Source organism: Coregonus lavaretus (assembly GCF_964263955.1).
Source record: "Coregonus lavaretus genome assembly, chromosome: 2".
Classification (NCBI taxonomy): Eukaryota; Metazoa; Chordata; class Actinopteri; order Salmoniformes; family Salmonidae; genus Coregonus; species Coregonus lavaretus.
The window spans coordinates 31512284-31533466 of NC_139989.1; the positions used below are offsets into that span (position 1 = coordinate 31512284).

Here is a 21183-nt window from a genome sequence, read left to right on the forward strand (position 1 = left end):
CGGGACGAGTGGGGCCATGCAGGGGGGAGGGGGGAGAGAGGGGGAGAATAGAGAGAAGAGAGGGACCCATTAGTTATGTAATATCACATTAAAACGTTACCTCTCTCCAATTCAACATTGCCCTACCGGTGTGTCTGTGTGTACGTGTGTATGTGTGTGTGCACATGTGTGTGTTTCTTCACTATTCCTCACGTGTCCACTACGGACCACGCACTAATGATAACACAAGCTTTCTCATGCAGTGCCCCTTATGTCATGCTCCATCTCATCAGTGTATGGTCACCTGCTGTCGCCATAGTAACCTGCACCTGCACCTCTATTGAAAAGGAAACACCTCCCTGCCTCACCTCCTAACCTCCCCTCACCTGTCTCAGGTTCATATGCTGTTGTTGACTAGCCTATAGAACTGGTGAATTAGCCTGTTAATTAGCTGTGGTTTCAGTCACTATTGGGTGAATGGTTTCTCTAACTAGCCTGTAGGTTTAGGTGTATATATGTATGATGCAGTCAGTGCACACATGATAAGCTGTGGTCTATTTATATTTCAAAGATTTGACCCTGATCTGTAGATTTTGCCCTCATGTTAAAAAATCAAAACCATACTCCATCCTTTTCCACTAAATATTCTACCCCTCTCTCTTTCCCTCTCCACAGACTCCTCCTTCCCCCCTCCCCCTTGTGTTCTATCTCCCTTCCTCTCCCTTTCACCCTATGCTCAGTTCGGTGTGTGTCTCCTCTTTCAAAGGACGCAAGGGTGGGAACAAGTCGCCCAACAAAGCATGTTACAGTGCAGACATGACTTGTCAGTCAGACAGCGAGAAAATCGTAATAAACTGCGGTGGGGTGCGACACGAGACTTACCGCAGCACCCTCAAGACGTTGCCCGGTACCCGCTTATCTTGGCTTACCGATCCGGACGCGTTTAGCAACTTCGACTACGACCCCAAAATCGACGAGTTCTTCTTCGACCGCCACCCCGGCACATTCACATTCATCCTCAACTACTACCGCACAGGCAAGCTTCACTGTCCCAACGATGTGTGCGGCCCACTGTTCGAGGAAGAACTCGCCTTCTGGGGCATCGACGAGACGGACGTGGAGGCGTGCTGCTGGATGAACTACCGTCAACACAGGGATGCCGAAGAGGCGCTGGACAGCTTCGAGCAGCCGGAGCCAGAGGAGCCGGAAGACGACCTGGAGCTGACTGCGGACGGAGAGCTCAAGAGGCTGTGCCTGCATGAAGACGGGCGCAAGAGGAGTTGGTGGAGTGTGTGGCAACCCTATTTCTGGAATCTTTTTGAGGATCCGTATTCTTCCAAGAATGCCAAGGTGAGTCCTCCCTCCAACACGATACATAGGTTACATGCTGTTGCGATGCTTGTATTGCGCGCGCTCTCTCGTTGTGACATTTCCTCTTGAAAAAATGTTGCCGTCCCACAAAAGTCTATTGCTGGTGCACTGGAATGTTAAACTGGATTTAGAAGAGGGAGATCACGCATAGCCTACTGCTTATTTAGTCTATGTATTGAATATCCCTGACGTATTTTATAATGGACGTCATGTGTACAGACTGCAGTCTATGAAAGTTGGCTGCTATGTCCAAAGTTAATACGATGATGAGGGAGGGTGTGTTGGAATTGTGTTCTTGTCAGAATGATGGTGATGTTCGCTTTGATAGTCAAGGAAAATTAGTTGGAAAAACAGTGACTGTCATAAACATCGGTTAGGGATTTCCAAAAAGCAGCAAACTCAGACTAGTGCTGGTGTGCCTACAAATGATGTTGCCGATTGGAAATGGACTGTTGTGGCCTATGGTGTGTTATTTTCTCTAATTTTCTAAATGATTTAATTTAGCACCACAGCACGCTATTAAAGTTGTGTGGGGAGACCCTCTCCCATGTACCTCGTTCCCTCTCACGCAGTCACTTGGTCGGTCCTCTATCCCTATACGCTTCTCTCCTCGTCCCTCTCTCCTTCTCCATTTTTACGCATTATTTCCCCGTTACCACTGCGTCTCGAGCGTACTGCACCCCCCCCCCCCCACCCACCCACCCACACACAAGCTTTCCCACGCTTGATTAAACTGTATTTCTTTGTGGACCTCTAGCGCCCGACTTCGTCGTTGTCATCGAGCGCATCATTCAATCTCGATTAGCACAATATCTCTCCTCGCTCACTCTTGTCTTCCACACTGTCCACTCCCCAGTTGCGCATCTCTCTCTGTCTCCTTGCCTTTCACTCTCTCCATCCCACTTTCAACCCTCTCTTTACCTCCTCTCCATTTATCTCTTCACACCAATAACCTTTTGGTTTTAACAAGCCTTCTCATGCTGCTTCCCTCTCCAGTCTATAGGCTACCCGCGTTTTGCGCACCCTGGCAGTGATTTTGGCGCATTTTAAGCAGCTAGTTTTGTAAACTAGTCTAGTGTCCACTTATCTAACTCAAATAAGGTTAAAACCTAAATAAATGAATCGTTAATGAATGGAACCTTTGCCATGTTTGTGCCCTCCACAGAAATTACTTAATTAACTCACCACTTTTCATTCTAATCTAGACCTAAACCTTTGACCATGGTCTCCTGCTATTTGACCAACCTACCTGTCACCAACCTACCTGTTACCATTGCACCTGTCCTTCCCGCCAATCAACGTCTCCATCTCGTCTCCCACAGTCTCAATTTATACAAGTGAAGGGTTATTTCAGGTTTAGTTAGTTTAGGGTTTTGTTTCCAACCAACATTTTGAATGAATGCTTTGCTTGCCTCTATATGTTGACTGACCAATTTTTTTACAGTTGCCTATCAATTGCCTATCTCACTTTGCTTGTGGTGACATACACTAATGGAAAACTGTAAATGATACAGTAATTGTGTGTATTATCAACAGTAAAATACTTTGAAATGTTTTACTGCAGCATACTGTAAATTATGGTCATTGTGGGAAATTGTTGTGAGCGGGAAAAAATTGCTGTATTTCGAACGGTACTGTAATTCTAATATTTGTTTAGGCTATATTTGTTGCACCCGTGAGTGAGAATGCTGTACCGATTTCACTTGTATGTAGTTATAGTGCCCCATCAACTTAAAATGTATAGGGGAGTGGCAGCAAGTCTTAAACCTTAATGGTTAAGCATTTTGCCATGTCCTTTTGGTCTGTTTTGCCCTTTAGTCGCTGACAGTTTGGAAGCCTTTGTTAAGGCCTCTAGAAGTGCAAGTGATATAAGACACAAAATATTCATTAATATGCTGTAATGTTTGTAAACACTTTACCTAGCAGCCAAACTGCTTGCACCAATCCCTTGTAATTACAGTAAAATACTGTGAAATACAAACTCCTAAACTAATTTAATTCATTCATTCATTTATTCACTCAGATTACGGTAGCATTACCTTTTTAAAAGTATAAACAGTCAATTTTACGGTATTGTACTGTGTGTCATTACGCAGTACTTGCTTTGATACTGTGTACTGTAATATGAAATACAGAATTTTACTTGCCACTGAGCTGCCTGTAAGCTACTAACAAATTCACAGTAACCCCTTTACAGTGTAGGCCTAGTCAGCCATGTGGGTGACATACAGTAGGCCTATGTCACATGTGGCCCTGTAGATATGAAGCCCCAGCGGTTGGTTATTCCCCTTCTATAAACATTAATCTCTTCAACATGACAAACCAAATAGCCCATTATCTTCAGTGTGGTGGCCTTTTTATGTAAGGGACATCAACAGGCCTGCACCTGTGACAAATGAACAAAGACACTTCTGTATGAGTATTCAGTTAGGACTACGCATCTGCGGAGATGAGAGAGCATTCATAACCAGGAACTGTTGGCTGAAATGTGTTGACTTTTGAGGATATGCAGGCCAGGCCAGGCCTGTAACCTTACCTGTTACAACGGCTCACTTGTGGACACCTGCACCCAAACACAAATTAACACCTTCACGCGGGTGACACTGAATGCATGTGGTACCCTGGCAACAGGATACAGTGAGGGAAAAAAGTATTTGATCCCCTGCTGATTTTGTACGTTTGCCCACTGACAAAGACATGCTCAGTCTATAATTTTAATGGTAGGTTTATTTGAACAGTGAGAGACAGAAATGTTATAAATTGCGACCCATTTTGAATGCCCTGGCTGAGGGAAGGAGGTTCTCACCCAAGATTTGACGGTACATGGCCCCGTCCATCGTCCCTTTGATGCGGTGAAGTTGTCCTGTCCCCTTAGCAGAAAAACACCCCCAAAGCATTATGTTTCCACCTCCATGTTTGACGGTGGGGATGATGTTCTTGGGGTCATAGGCAGCATTCCTCCTCCTCCAAACACGGCGAGTTGAGTTGATGCCAAAGAGCTCCATTTTGGTCTCATCTGACCACAACACTTTCACCCAGTTCTCCTCTGAATCATTCAGATGTTCATTGGCAAACTTCAGACGGCCCTGTATATGTGCTTTCTTGAGCAGGGGGACCTTGCGGGCGCTGCAGGATTTCAGTCCTTCACGGCGTAGTGTGTTACCAATTGTTTTCTTGGTGACTATGGTCCCAGCTGCCTTGAGATCATTGACAAGATCCTCCCGTGTAGTTCTGGGCTGATTCCTCACCATTCTCATGATCATTGCAACTCCACAAGGTGAGATCTTGCATGGAGCCCCAGGCCGAGGGAGATTTACAGTTATTTTGTGTTTCTTCCATTTGCGAATAAGCTCACCAACTGTTGTCACCTTCTCACCAAGCTGCTTGGCGGTCTTGTAGCCCATTCCAGCCTTGTGTAGGTCTACAATCTTGTCCCTGACATCCTTGGAGAGCTCTTTAATCTTGGCCATGGTGGAGAGTTTGGAATCTGATTGATTGATTGCTTCTGTGGACAGGTGTCTTTTATACAGGTAACAAACTGAGATTAGGAGCACTCCCTTTAAGAGTGTGCTCCTAATCTCAGCTCGTTACCTGTATAAAAGACACATGGGAGCCAGAAATCCTTCTGATTGAGAGGGGGTCAAATACGTATTTCCCTCATTAAAATGCAAATCAATTTATAACATTTTTGACATGTGTTTTTATGGATTCTGTCTCTCACTGTTCATATAAACCTACCATTAAAATTATAGACTGATCATTTCTTTGTCAGTGGGCAAACGTACAAAATCAGCAGGGGATCAAATACCTTTTTCCCTCACTGTATATGCTATGCTGTATTCTGGCCCAGGCTACAGTAGGCTATCACAGGTAAAGGTTTGACATAGAAATATAATTAGTAGAACCAAGGCGTTCTATAGAGAACACAAAGACCTATTTAAGGTGTAAGGTAAGGTGTCAAGAGAAGGCAACTAAGGAATTCCGCTCTTGATTAAAAATGGGATAATCATCAATGGTCTGTATAGGGCTGATTGCTTCAGTTTAAGCCTGAGATCTTCGTACATGGAGTGACACTAGAATATTCACTGGCACACAACAGGAGTAATTTATATCAAAAGTCGTCCTGCGGGCGGCTAAAACTCCTTGTCCTTCTAAACACATGTCCTTGGTAGAATGGACATTCTATCTATGCAATGTGGTGGGTTTTTAGAGCTGTGTATCTGTTCTTCTAAGTCTAACTCTATGAGATTAACTCACCTGATGTTGTGGCCCTCTACCTGACCTCCAAGGATGCTGTCTTCATGGGAACACAATACTGCAGGCTTTTGTTTCCTGGGGGTTTGTGTTAGAGGGCGCAACGGCCTCATAATCAAAGTCTACGTCCTAAAAGGCACATTATTCCCTATAATAGTGCACTGCTTTTGACCAGAGTCCTATTTGTTTGGTCAAAAGTAGTGCACTATAGGGAATAGGATGCCATTTGGGACATGGCCAGTGTGACAGCTCCAGGTATAGAAGTTGCCCTCAGAAGCAGATCTAGGATCAGTTTACTCTCCTCCAATGCTAACCTAACCCAATAGGAGGAGGGAATGCAAATCTAACCTTAGATCAGTGTATAGGGCCAATGTCACCCTACCCCAGAGAGAAATTACAGCTAGGTCTCTTCCCAGGCTTACTCAGCAGGTAGTGTTGCCAAAATAACCCTCCTGGTTTGGGCGTTGAATTTTCCACATTTGGCGTTTATCCCCTCAGACTATAAAGTTAAGTTATTTCAGCTGAATTTTCGAATGCTTGAATGAAATTAATAAATGCAATTGATGTAAGTAGCCTAATGTCAAATTACTTTTATAATCACTTAAAATTAGTTTGGTTTTGTCATTGAAGCCAGGAGAGGGAAAACACTGGATAGACCTATTGCTGCTCAGTACCCCTCTGCTCTATCATCTAAACAACTATCGGGGGCTACTCATAGAAGTATGTACATCATTGGGGCTAGTACTACTACTTTCACAGATGAGGGAGTTTACAGTGTGATGTGCATGGAGAAAATGGCTGGTAAGCTGAAATAACCACTCCATGATTGAGCTTGCATGGTCCTGTCCTGTAGGCTACAATGCTATAGGCCTACTGTGGGCTGATCCAAAACAAGCTGATGCTTCTGAATGGACTTTTGCTTTGCACTGCGTGGTTGATTAGTAACATAGTAAAAAACAGGGGTAAGGTTTCTTGCTCTATAACCAGTGGTTTAAAGTAACTAAGTAAACATACTTTGAAGTAATACTTAAGTAGTCTTTTGGGGGGTATCTGTACTTTACTATTTATATTTTTGACAACTTTTACTTTTACTCCCATTACATTCCTAAAGAAAAAAATTATATTTTTACTCCCATACATTTTCCCTGACATCCAAAGTACTTGTTACATTTCGAATGCTCAGGCAGATCAGCAATATGGTCAAATTCACACACCCATCAATATAACACATTGTCATCCCTACTGCCTCTGATCTGGTGGACTAACTAAACACAAATACTGCATTTGTAAATGATGTCTGAGTGTTGGAGTGTGCCCCTGGCTGTCCGTAAATAAAAAATAAGAAAATCGTGCCATCTGGTTTGCTTATTAATGTAAGGAATTTGATGTATAGCATTTACTTGTGCTTTTTACTTTTACTCAAGTATGACAATTGAGTACTCTTTCCACCACTGTACTTAAGTACATTTAAAACCAGATACTTTTAGACTTTTACTCAAGTAGTATTTTACTGGATGACTTTCACATTTACTTGAATCATTTTCTATTAAGGTATCTTTACTTTTACTCAATGAAAATATGAAAATCAAGTGCTTTCCCCACCGCTGTTTATAACAAAACAGAAGTAAACCAATCACAGATGAGCTTGTGTTGTTTGGGATGGTCACATTTTGAACATCATATTGCAAGACATTGTGAAGAGAATAAAGGGGGTTATCCCAAGTGGGACGTGACACCTGTGCCAATATGATGAATCCACTCGGTAGAGGCTGTACTAAATGTAACTATAGCAGGGTCGCTACCACAATAGTCCTGTTCTCTCCTTCTCTCTCTCGCCCCTCCTCATGCTTAGTTGTCTCTAAAGATCCATATCCATTTACTGAGACAAAGCTGTGCCGTGTCCCAGATTATTGTGTGTTAAGAGTATTTTCTGTCAACTGGACACATCAAGACAGTGTATTGACTGGGCTGCGCCTGCATGCCTGGTCCCTGGTTTGGCCTGTATGAAGAGACTGCATGCAGGGGGAAAAACATTAAAAACCGTTCATAGCCCTAAATATCTCAGATAAACCACCCACTTGGTCCTCCTGCCATCATTCAGTGACTGGATGTTGTAGATGCTTGTGTTGCTGTCTCTTGCAGGCTTCCTTTGTAACAGAGATGTTAACAGAGCCGGGAATTAATGACTGAAGAATGAAAGCATGGTGAATCCTTGGTTTTAAGTGGAGTGAAATCTAGCTGAATGGCATAGTTTGCTGGCCTATAAGTTAGTGAGGGCACAAGTGACCTTGCCTGCCAGGTTCCTAAACAGATGCATTTGCTGTTGATAAGATCGCTAGCAGCATGTCGCCTAATATATTTATTTTACTTGTATTATATAAGCCTAAATCATAATCATGTTGCAGGGCATGTTTCTCTCTTTCTGACATGACTGGATTTATTCCCGCTACACAACAAATATTAATCTACTATTTATCCATCGCTATTAGTAAATAGTCTGGGAGCCTATGACAGTATTAGTAGGCTACAGTGATATTGTGCGATAGGAGCTCGACATAATAACCTGTTTAATCTCAGAGCCTATAGCATGTATTTATCATATATTGATAAACTAAATATTGAACAACAATTCTTATTTTGTGTGGGCTGTAGGCAGCATTTACTTTTAAATTGTTCAATAGACAATCAATCTTGCAGAATGCGCAACCAGTGTTTGGCACTTGCTATAGGCGGCATGCGTTTTTTGTTTGAAAAAGTCACTGCAAAAGATTAAAACATTCTGCCCACAACCCTACATAAATTGCCATTGGCTTTAGAAACTATCATGGCCCAGTTCCAACATCTCCTAATCACACAGCAAATGAGGGTGTTTTTGTTACCATAAAAGGTGAATGAAGGGCGCTTTCCAGCTGGGGTTGTAGCGCTTGTTTTTACATTTACATTTTAGTCATTTAGCAGACGCTCTTATCCAGAGCGACTTACAGTTAGTGAGTGCATACATTATATTTTTTTCATACTGGCCCCCCGTGGGAATCGAACCCACAACCCTGGCGTTGCAAACGCCGTGCTCTACTAACATCCCTGCCGGCCATTCCCTCCCCTACCCTGGACGACGCTGGGCCAATTGTGCGCCGCCCCATGGGTCTCCCGGTCGCGGCCGGCTACGACAGAGCCTGGATTCGAACCAGGATCTCTAGTGGCACAGCTAGCACTGCGATGCACAGTGCCTTAGACCATGAACGCACAAATATAGTATGGCTCTGATTTATATGTCTGTATGCGTATATGTTTGATAAATCCCAATAATTTGTTGCACATGCAAATTGATTGATAATTGAGACCCCTGACCTGTTTGTAACATAATACATGCTGGGGTCCTGTACGGCTCAGTTGGTAGAGCATGGCGCGTGCAACGCCAGGATTGGGGTTTTAAATCCCGGCGCCACCCATGCGTAAAATGTGTGCGCACATGACTGTAAATCGCTTTGGATAAAAACGTCTTTAATATATTATGAAATAATGGAATATGGTGTTGCACGGAGAGGAAAAAAGGACTATAACACAGCATCGATTAGGCTACATAATTGACAACTGAGTCCCCCCTGATAGTGAGAAACAGCATCTCAGTTGGTGGTGGTTTATTCTTCGCACGGTGGGTGAATGTCGTCATCGCTCTGCGGTGCGGACAGTGTATCCCTCAACTCTTTATCATATATGACAAACGACTTGTTTTATTATCACGGATGCAGGGGTGTGCACTGGTTGCTTATTATCACCTTCTAGCCCACTCCCACCCACCCTCCCACCCCCCCCCCCCCCCTCTCCCTCTCTCCTACTCTCTCTCTCGTTGTGCTATAGCGTAGCACTGCGGTGCGGATACTAGCTGACTGCGCGCCGATTTCTGCTGCAGCGCAGCACACGAAGCAGCGGTGGAAAAGGAGAGAAAAAGGGAAAGAGAGAAGAGGAGAGGGGGAGGCGGAGAGATCGGGGGCTGTTTGTGCTAGCCTTTTTAAGACTTCGATCGAGAATAAAAGCACTACAACTATTTTTTTTTTGCTTTGCAAGCTTGGATGTGCGTATCCGCTTATTGATTAATCCATATGTCTCCGTCTGCACCATTCACGTGGCTGTCTCCACCAAATGGTGTTCTTTGTAAAGCGAAGCCCCCACTTTACGCATCGAGTTGCGCTGGCTTTCCAAACCCCCCCCCCCCCCCCCCCCCAAACAACACACACAGACACTGAGTGGGGGGAGGGGTGTAATGCGGGTAGGCGATAGCCGAGTGCCTGCTGTTAGTGGCACTACCTGTCAAGCTCTAGAATGGCTGACTAGTCTCCTTTTTCACATCATGCCGGTAAAGGTTATGTTTTTGTCATTTCTGACCTCCTTTCGTGTACTACGCTTGCGCTGTTTGGTCAGTTTTAATTATTCTGCCATATATTGTGTGTCTGTGTGTGTGTGTGTGCAGACGGACGGGCGCTCAATATCACACCTCTAGAGAGAAATGTCCACCTTGTAAACTTCACGAAGGACCCTGGTCCAGTTTCACTCGTGTTACAATTACGACACACACACACACACACACACACACACACACACACACACTGTGCTTTTGAGAATGTGCTGCTACAGAGGTTTCCCTAGATATCAGAGGGAGCGTGTGATATTTGATGACATGTCAGGAAAAAATCAGTTTAACCTCTGTGTGATCCAGCTCTGTCCATGTCACGCGCCTCCTCACTCCTCTTGGCTGATGACACAGTCGGTCGGTCATAGCTGTGTTCCCCTCTCAGATAGACCAGCGCTCGTGAGGAAGAATAAATGACATCACAAAAAAAAAGAATGTAAATGACTCTCTTTAAGGACTAGGCCAAATATACAGCTGATCTGCTTATAGACCTACCGGTATGTAGTTCTTTGACCCCGGCACCATATTTCCTATAGGCACCTATTAGTACACAACACCAACAACATCCTGCAGGTGAACAGTTAGCCTATTCGTTCTCCCATATGGATGAGCAAGTGTTAAATGGACTTCATTAAATTAAGGTAATAGGCTAACTATTAAATACAACTCATTCGAGTCCCAATTTATCACACAAAGCCCTTAGTAGTAGGCCTACAGTCTTCCCCCAGATGTAAGTGGCCACATTTCTAGGCCTATGGTACTTATAGGTTATTAGTGCTTATTGTTTCACATTGGTTCGCTTTTTTAACTGACATATTGTCCATGATTTATCCCGTTCTGTATATTATGTAGGCTACATGGAATGCTATGGCTGTTTTGGTCAAACGATATGAGTAGAGCCTGTCATTTGAGTCCAAATGAGCAGGTAGAAAGGTGAGTAGGTAAAGTAGTAGAGGCGAGAAACGATGGAGACTAGCAGGCCTAGGCAGAGCTGTCCTCTGAAATGCAGGCCTCTAGAACAGGGGCAACTCCAGTCCTCTGGGGCCTGGTTGGTGTCACACTTCAGCCCCAGCTAACACACCTGACTCCAATAATCAACGAATCATGATTTCCAGTTTAGAATGCAATTAGTTTAATCAGCTGTGTTTGCTAGGGATGGGGGGAAAGTTTGGCACAACTCCAACCTCTGCGGACTGACTTTTTCCATCCCTGCTCTAGAACCGGACAGCTCCACCCACACCTTCTGTATTTCAGCACCAGACAGCGGCAGTCTGTAGCCCTATTTCAGCACCGGACAACGGCATTCTGTAGCTCGATTATAGAACCGGACAGAGGCATACTGTAGGCCTGTTTCAGCACTGGACAGCGCCTAGGCATTTTTACTACTTTACTCTCCTTTCTACTCTTGTGCATTAAAGTGTCTGACTGTATAATGTCTGCTCTTGCAATCTTACTTTGCAGCGACCTATTGTGTTACAACAATGCGACCAGGCAAGTTGGTGTCACTGATAGCCTAGGCCTACTCAATGTGTTGATTGTCCAGGACACGTTATGTCACTGAGTTATATCATTCAGTTCATACCCCTGGTCTCCAAAGTGTTTGAACTTCACTGACTGACTCAACTCTCTCAGGTCTCATTGGCTCCGTAAGATAAGTCACTGAGCGTCAAGGGAACAACTCAGCCAGGTTTATTTTCAAACCACGTGGATCACTTTGTGTAGCCTAGACCAGTGTTTCCCAACTCCAGTCCTCGAGTACCCCCAACAGACTATAGGCCTAAAATAAACAGTATAGCCTATTATAAGTTTAGGGTTATCAGTTTTCCCAATGTTAATGGGCACTCCCCCGAAACTGCATAGCTTGCGAAATCTTTATTTTCTTTCTATCCATAGTGTAGAAATAGGCTAGCCTACTGCGTGGCACATGAACAATACTATTCACCCAGGAATCAACTCATTGGTGACATGGCCATAGAGCTCAAGAGCAAAAATTTATTGGATGGCTTTGATGTTGCGTGTTCCACTTTTTAAATGGGGCTAAATCGTCCTTGTCTCGGTGTTTAGTTATCGGTTGTCTCTTTCTCTCCCCAGGTGTTTGTAAACAATCTGTGAATAGGAGACACGGGTGCCGAAAATAAACCGTCGCGTGTGTGAACTAGAACTAGATTCCTTTGTACTGTATACTTCAAAAGTGTGTCGTGCGCACTCTGACAGACTTACCCGCGCGCATGCTCGAGCCGGCAGGGATCTCACCTTTCCCCGTCAGCAGTTTTATTTATCACCAACCGGTATTTGTAGTGGGTTCTCTGTGGAGGCATTGACCACTGGGAAACCTTTCATTTCCAGGCCGTATTGGTCTGTCTGTGGCCGATTTAAATGTTGCTGCTGCTGCTGCGGATTGGCATTTCTGTGTTGTTCTTTAGTAAATGTAATGGGAAACGCATGTGACAGAGTAGCCTATTTGGAGTGTGGCTGACATTGCGTGAAAAAACTGTCTCAAATATCCCTGCGCATACAAATGTTGCACTCCCCTCCGTTTACACCACCTTGCCGTTTTTCTGCTAAGGTTTCTGTTTGGCTGGATCCTATTTGTGATTCTACCCCCCCCCCCCCCCCCCCATTCCCTCTCTCCTCTTCTACCTCTAAATATAGAAAGAAAAAGGGGAGATGGGCTGCATCTCTCCTCCTCTTCCCCATACTGACACGCACACCTCCCTCCGGTGGTTTTCCCTGGACGTTACTGCACCTCCGTTGCACATTCCCATGCAGCCGAGTGCTTTTCAGAAGCAACCCGCCACCGTGTGCATCATAACCGCCCGTGGTTCTCTCCCATTTCTCTTTTATTTTACCAATGTGCGTGCTGCCCACCCGTGGCCCGCCCTCAGCGGCCGGTTACTTGGCTTCCCTTACACAGTGCTGGCTGGTTTGCAGCGTGTAGCCCAGCCACATCGTTTTCGCCCTTGTATTCGTCGATTGTACCAGCGCCGAGTGTTTCGTGTGAACTGCATCCACTGCGGTGGCAGCGGGGCCCCTCTGCTGGGAGAGATGCGACAAACGTCGGGGGAACTGAAGGATTTCAGCGCCGGTGTTCGCACATGGGGCCCAGTCAAGGGGGCTTTTGAATTCAGTCGGATAAAAAAAGCGTAGTTATTTTGTTAATTATTTATACAGGTTTTTTTTAACATGCGTGAGAGGTAATCTACCAACAGGTGACATGACTTTATGTGTAGCCTGTTTTTGAATGATCTAATAAATTCAATCAATGTAATTTATTTACAGGCAGAATGCAGACCATGGACTGTATGTAGGTTTATGTTTAGAGGTATGAATCATATAGGTTACAGGCCCTGTGTTTCCCATAACAAGATTATGTTGTATAGAGTCCAGGCAACAGTGTGCTATGGTGCTGCACCATATAACTTGTATTTATTCTCTTCCTGAATTGAGTAGCAGCAGGGACCACCTCCTATAGCCTTTCTGTCACACACACACACACACACACACACACACACACACACACACACACACACACACACACACACACACACACACACACACACACACACACACACACACACACACACACACACACACACACACACACATACACACACTTTCTCTCTCTGTCAATCCCTGCATCATCTAATTTTGTATCAACCCTTATGTTCCGCCCACAGATCCTGTTCCTCAGTGTCCTTTCAGTTCATAAGGGATTGTCCCCATTCAAACATTTTAAACATGCATCCTTCCATCCTTCCTTCAGTAAGTTAGTGACTGGCCCCGTTCAAAAACTCTAAACATGCATCCTTTCTTCCTTCCTTCAGTTAGTGAGTGACTGGCCCCATTCTTATACTTTAAACATGCATCCTTCTGTCATCCAATCATACACATCAGTAATAACCTTGAGAAACAGTTGAAAGGAAGGATGCAGTCTGAAAGTATTCGAACCGTGCCCTGTGTGTGCCCTGGAGTCAATGTCATGATAGCTGTGCTAGCCCACTGAGCTAAAGACTTGGAGTTTGCCTCTGGGAGCCAAGTGCCAGGCAAGGTGACTTGTGTCACGTGAGTTTAGTTTGGCAAAGCACCACCTCTCCATTAGCCTGATAGGGGACAGACAGAGGAGAGCAGAGTGCCACGGGGTGCTGCAGTGCAGATGGATCTTCCCACTGGGCACACACTGGATGAATCAACGTTGTTTCAACGTAATTGTCAACGAATTGTGAGGTGGAATTAACGTGGAAAATACATTGGATTTGAAAAAAGTCATCAACCAGTACTGTTTTCATCTAATTTCAACCAGTGTTGTAAACATTGAAATTAGAGTAAAACTTGTACTTAAATACATTGTCTTAACCTGACTAACAGGTTGTTACATCAATCTAATTTCAACATAATCATTAGAACTATGTATACGTTGAAATTGCGTTGAAAATTCCATATAGAAATATATTCAATATATATTGGGTGGTTGAAATGATGTTGAATTTCATCTTTGATAAGACATATGTTATTTGATCTTGTTTCAATGTTGATAGTAAAATGGTGTGTTTGAATTAACGTCATTGTTTAAGTATCATGCCATCAACCGAAATAGAGGTATATTGAAATAAAATGTGATGCCACAGTCAACGATTCCTGCCTGAACAGTGACACCTACTGGTGCATGAGGGGTAATGCACTTCAGTGAGAACAAGTCTACCATCCAGATGCCTACCTCTATGTACCCTGCTTAGCTTTGGAAACAAACTGTGTTTGATTCAGCTGAGCTATAATGTCAACACAGTTAGACATTGATCAGCTTCCATACTCATTTGCGTAGACTACCTAAATAACATTGAATAGTTAAAAGTAACTCCTCTAACTTTTCTTACACAAGCTGTATGTGAAAGTAAATTCAGAGTGAGGTTGGGTTTATGTAGGCTACATTAACATCTGATTTGCCCAAAGGACACCAGGTTGAAGTTTTACCCTAATTTCAATGTTTACAACGCTGGTTGAAACGAGATGAAAACAGTACTGGTTGATAACTGGCGGGGCGGCAGGTAGTTTAGTGGTTAAGAGCGTTGTGCCAGTAACCGAAAGGTCGCTGGTTCTAATCCCCGAGCCGACTAGGTGAAAAAAATCTGTCGATGTCCCCTTGAGCAAGGCACTTACCCCTAATTGCTCCTGTAACTCGCTCTGGATAAGAGCGTCTGCTAAATGTAAAAACTTTTTTCAAATCCAATGTATTTTCCATGTTAATCCGATATCACAATACGTTGACAAATTACATTGAAACAACGTTGATTCAACCAGTGTGTGCCCAGTGGGTTGGCTCTGGTCACTTTATGCCTCTAACAGCTGTGCCTCTATTTATCTCAGTGCTAACCAGCACCAGTTAGAGCAAAAATTATTAAAAGAGGCCTGGGATCAGTTGAGGTATAACGTATAACGTAAAACATAGCCACAAGTAGTTGTTAGGAAAGGATTTCAGGCCAAGGGTCGAGCCAGTCATACAGGCTAGACCCTTGGCCTGAAATCCTTTCCTAACAAGGGTTAGGGTTGGGAAGGTGCCTTTCCTCTTGGCCCTGAGGGAACACAAATTGCTAATTTGGCACAGGACTGGGGGCGAAAAACCCCCAACACCTAAACACCCTCTTTCCCTCTTCCCTTCTCCTCTTCCAATTATCTCTTTCTCTCCCCTCCTCCACTTCCCTTCCAATCCCCTCTTCCAATCCAGTCTCCCCCATTTCCCCCCTCTTCCGTTCATTCCCTCCCTTCTTGCTCTCCTCTCTTCCCTTTTTCTCCCATCCTCCACTCTCGTCTTCCCCTCTTCCCCTCTTCTCCTGGTTATAGGATGATGGGTTGATTCTCGTCCTCCGGAGAGAGAAAACTTGACGCTTTTGGAGATTTGTGGGATTTGTCAGGCAGACGTCAAATTCTCCTTACTTACGGCCCTGTATTAGCCTCTTCACATAGACCTACAGGGCCCAGTTCAATCAAAACTGCTAACCAGGTTTCTGCGGTAAAGCAATGATGTGGCGAGAATACTTTGTATTGATTTGACACTTGAATTGTATATGTGTATTGATACACTCAGTAAAACAATGTTTAGGCCTACATTAGAAACAACATTAATCTTTAGAACGTATCAATGAACGTCAATAGGCCGTATCAAACACAACTGCCTCCCATTTACCACAAAATGGTGGAAAGTATTACCCCAGTTTCCCCTATACAACGTAAAGCACCTTGAGTTTGAGGAAACTGTTGTGTAATCTGTTCTGTACTGTAAACACAAATCATGACCATTATAATGCAGCTGTAATTTCCTGGAAGTGTACTATGTGAGGTGCTGCTGAAAAAGCCAGTGGAGATAAGTGAATGGCACTTGGATTGCCAGTGGAGAAATGACACAGGGTTAGAGAATAATAGTTGTACTAGTTCCCATACTGACAGACACCTCGTTAAGTTCGCTGATGACACTGCCTTGATCAGCCTGTTGCATGATGACGAGGAACATCATGGCCCGGTCCTAGATGACTTTGTAGAGTGGTGTGAGGAATCACACTTGGTCCTCAATACTAACAAGACCAAAGAGATGTGCATAGACTTCAGGAAGCGTACAACACCTACCTCTGCAACATCTATCAGAGGCCAGAATATAGAAATTGTAGAGGAATATAAATATCTGGGTGTCTTTTTGGACAGTAAGCTTCAGTGGAGTAAATGTACAGACCAGATCTACAAAAAGAGCCAACAGAGACTGTACTTTCTAAAAAAGTTGGGTTCTTTTAATATAGACTGTACTATATTGACTCTGTTTTACAAATCCTTTATTGAGAGTATTTTAACTTTTTGTATTGTTTGTTGGTTTGGCAATGCCACTGTCAGTCAGAGAAACATGCTGAGAAGGATTATTACCACAGCAAGTAAGGTACTTGGAGTCAAACAGACAGGCCTGGATGAGATCTTTAAGGTCAGGGCCCTCCGTAAGGCTCACAAAATCATTTTAGACCCAAGTCACCCCCTGTACCTGGACTTTGAATTACTCCCCTCTGGGCGTAGGTATAGGGCACCCCTCAGCAGGAAAAATAGAACGAGACAATCATTTGTGCCAGGTGTGATATCCCTCTTAAATAGCTCGGGCAAATGTTCCCATTGACCCCGTAAGGCCAGCAGGCTAGTCTTTGTTTTAAATGTTTTAAATGTTTTATTTCTTATTTCTTACTTTTATTGGTGCGTGACTGTTATTGAAAGTTGTATTGTCAATCTTGTTTTGTATTTAACGCCACTTTAAATGTGTACATGACACTGCAACAAAATTTCCCCATGGGGACAATAAAGTAAGTAAGTAAGTAAGAATAGTTATTGTAGCCAAGCCATTTAGGTGTGAGGCCCACCTAGTCGAATCGAACATTGCCTAAGGTGCAATGAATTGACAAGTAATATATTTCACACACATAATAAACCTCTCCGTCAATCTCTGTGCACCACGTCGATAACGTGATGATTTCTGTAAACCCTCTCAGTGTGTTCACAATCTTGAAATCCCTCGTGGCACTTTCCAGACAAAAACAGATTTGGTGTGTGTGCATGTATATGTGTGTGTGTGTGTGTGTGTGTGTGTGTGTGTGTGTGTGTGTGTGTGCGCGTGCGCACTGCAGAGAAGAGGTGTGTGAGAGGAAGGGGACTCATGAAATTATGATGACGGTAATGCTGCAGAGCTCCGTATAGGGGAGGGAGAATGAGAGAGAGAGGGGGATGAGAGTGGAGAGAGGCTGGCGGGAAGGAGGAAGAGAGAGAGAGAGTTGCGGCAGAGCAAGAAGGAAGAGGAGGAGGAGGAGGTGGCGAGGGGCCGTTGCTGCCTGGGAATGAAAGAGGGAGGATTTGAGAGAGGAATGAAGGAGAGAGCAGCAATGGAGGGACGATCCTGGGCTTAGCAGTATCAAAGCACCTCAGGCAATGGACTGCTGGGGGAAACAGCCTACATGTGCAGAATAAAGGCGAATGGACAGACAGGAATACAAGACAGGACAGAACAAAGTAGAGAGAGAGAAAGAAGAGAGAGAGATTTGCAAAGAGGGATGTAAAGAGACATATAGCAAAGTTCTGCATTTTAACCAAATCTCTCTCTCTCTCTCACACTCACACTCACACACACACACACACACACACACACACACACACACACACACACACACACACACACACACACACACACACACACACACACACACACACACACATTTTAACCAAATCTCTCTCTCTCTCTCTCTCTCACACTCACACACACACACACACACACACACACACACACACACACACACACACACACACACACACACACACACACACACACACACACACACACACACACACACACACAGTCACTCACTCACTCACTCACTCACTCACTCACTCACTCACTCACTCACTCACTCACTCACTCACTCACTCACTCACTCACTCACACACACACACACACACACACACACACACACACACACACACACACACACACACACACACACACACACACACACACACACACACACACACACACACACACACACACACACACACACACACACACACACACACACACACACACAGTCTGTGAAGCCAGGGTACATTTACCAGCCAACCCAGTCAATCTCCGGGTGGCCCTGTCTCTGACGGTTTGGACACAGTTGGCCCGTGTGTGTGTTGTATTTAATGATGGAGAAGATTCCAGTGTGTCTTTGTGGAATAGCGGCTGCTCCGCTCTCTGCTGACTGTTCCTGTACAAATACAGACGCAATGACTCAGTGCCCAGAGCCTGTGTGTGTTTATTCTCTAGGACAAGTATGCTTTTCTCCCATGCAGTGTGGGTGCTTTACTACAGAACATATGTGTGTGGAGTGGTTGATAAAGTGTTGGAGATAAACAAGGTGGAGGGGGAGGGAGAGAGCGAGAGAGAGAGGAAGTGAGATAGAGAAGGAGAGCGAGGGAGAGAGGTACAATGAGGGAGAAAATGGTAAAAGAATGAGTGATATGAGGGCACAGAGAGAGAAGAGAGACTGACAGAGGGAAATAAGGAGGGAGGGAGAGCAGGAGAGGAGAGGAACATTTGCAAGGACAAACATGCATAGTGCACTGCAGTGATCAGGATTGAATACTAAGCAGAAAAAAATGCAATGCCTTCTCTTTATCTGGTTTCACCTCAATGGACAGGGTGTGTGTGTGTGTGCCTGCCAGAGAGGGAGTGTGTGTGTGGGTGTCTGTGTCTGTGTCTGTTTGCATGTGTGTGTGCAAGAGTAAGGACCAGTTGATGTGTGTGTGTTTGCGTGTGTGTTCTTACGTGTGTGTATTCCTGCATGTTTATGGCTTCCTATTGCACTTACTGTACTTTCCACAGTCTAATGCACGGGAATACAATGTACACGATAAGCACTCTCCAAGATTTAGGGGTTAGTGCTTTACTTACCTGAAGCTAACATTACCCTCTATACTTCACTGTTCTTCAAGAGTTAGTGCTCTACCTACCTGAAGCTAACATTACTTCACTGTTCCACTTTCCTTTCAATAGAATTCCTATGGTGTTCCCATCCCTCCATCCTTCCAACCCTCCATCTGTAAGATGTCCTATTTTCCACAATTATTCCCAAGGCTGCTGGGCGTTTTCTGTTCCCAGTCCCACATGGGAGCATCTCCCTCCTCTTTCTGTCCTTCTTTCTATTCATTTGTCTCTTCTTCTTCTTCTTCTTCTTCTTCTTCTTCTTCTTCTTCTTCTTCTTCTTCTTCTTCTTCTTCTTCTTCTTCTTCTTCTTCTTCTTCTTCCTCCTCGTCGTCCTCCTGCCTTTTCTTCTTAAACTATCTTTCTTTCTGTCTGTCTTCATCTCTCTATCTGTCACCTAGACTCTCTTTCCCAGTGGAAACGCATGTCCACTTCTAAGGGCTCTTAATGTTCCCTCCTTAGGGAAGATAGGAAGTAATGTCTACTCTGGTGCTAAGATGTCTCCACTGACTTCTCTTCAGGAATGAAGTCCGTTTAGGACACAGGGACACGCAGACCTAACGGGATATGTGAGAGTTCATTCCACTCTTTGGTAGCATCAATGCACACTCCTAAGGGCATGGGGATGTTCCCTCCCTATGTAGGGTACACTTTAGTCCCAGGTTTGTGAGGACTGAGCAGTAGTGTCATTACTGTTGAATGAGCTGGTTATATAAATGGCCTGGATGCGTGGGACTGTCTCAACATCTATATGTCTCAATGGGTATGGGCAAAATACAGTATATGGATCAGAGAGAGGGAGGGAGGGAGGGAGAAAGAGAATGGGGGGAGAGAGAGGGGGTGGGGGAGAGAAGAGAGAGGGGGAAAGAAGAGAGAGACAGGAGGGAGAGAGAGAGGTAGAAAAGAGAGAGGGGGATAGAAGAGAGAGCTGGAAGAGAGAGAGAGAGTGGAAAGAGGGTTTGCTTGTCATTAGGGATGGTTCGAAATTTACAGAATGGGGACCAGGAGGGAAATGGGGGAGGGTCATGCTTTTTCAATTTCAGTCATGGGGTGGGTTTAGTATTTTTTTAATCTAGTCCAGGGGAGAGTCATGTAATTTGTAATTGATGCAAGTTCAATATTTCTCAGTGTTTTAGAATTAGTTGCTTATTAGGCTATATATCGATGTATGCCTGATGCTGCCCCTCATCTCTGATTCTCCACTGGGCGGCAATGTAAAGTGTACCTATAGGCTATTTAGTGTGGTCTCAATCAAATGGGATAGGCTATAGAAGCACAGAGCAAAGTTATAATTCTATGAAAATTAACTTCCTTATTTTGAGCGCTGCTATGATCTTGCTGATCAAAACCTTTTTTGTGCTGCCTAACCAATAGCTGTGCTGTGTAGCTCTACGTTGGCAGTTCAGGAAGAGAGTCAAAGGCTTCTTCCGAAATTGTATTTTATTTATAGTCCCCAAAAATTCTATATCGTGGGTGCGGACTAGTTTAGTTTGAGAGGGTGAGAAGGAGGACCGGAAGTCAACTTTGATAGCTCGCTACTACTATAATTGATTTTAATACAAACAATATGTTTCTTGGCCATGATGGAACTATACTGAACAAAAATATAAACGCAACATGCAACAATTTCAAAGATTTTACTGAGTTACAGTTCATATAAGGAAATCAGTCAATTGAATTAAATTCATTAGGC

General features: G+C 44.2%; 1 protein-coding gene across 4 annotated transcripts in view; it reads left to right on the plus strand.

Moving 5' to 3' along the window:
* Positions 1-661: 661 nt before the first annotated feature.
* The window catches only part of LOC311103052 (voltage-gated potassium channel KCNC1-like), a gene marked incomplete at both ends in the record, with an annotated part of 76404 nt that continues 55882 nt past the window's right edge, over positions 662-21183 (plus strand). For 3 of the 4 annotated variants that reach the window (XM_084144567.1, XM_084144565.1, XM_084144566.1), the window contains one exon: positions 712-1329. In XM_084144567.1, coding sequence (XP_084000693.1) covers positions 712-1329 — 618 coding nt within the window. Of the gene's footprint in view, positions 1330-21183 lie in introns of all 4 variants that reach the window. The other variant, XM_084144568.1, reaches the window with a different exon arrangement.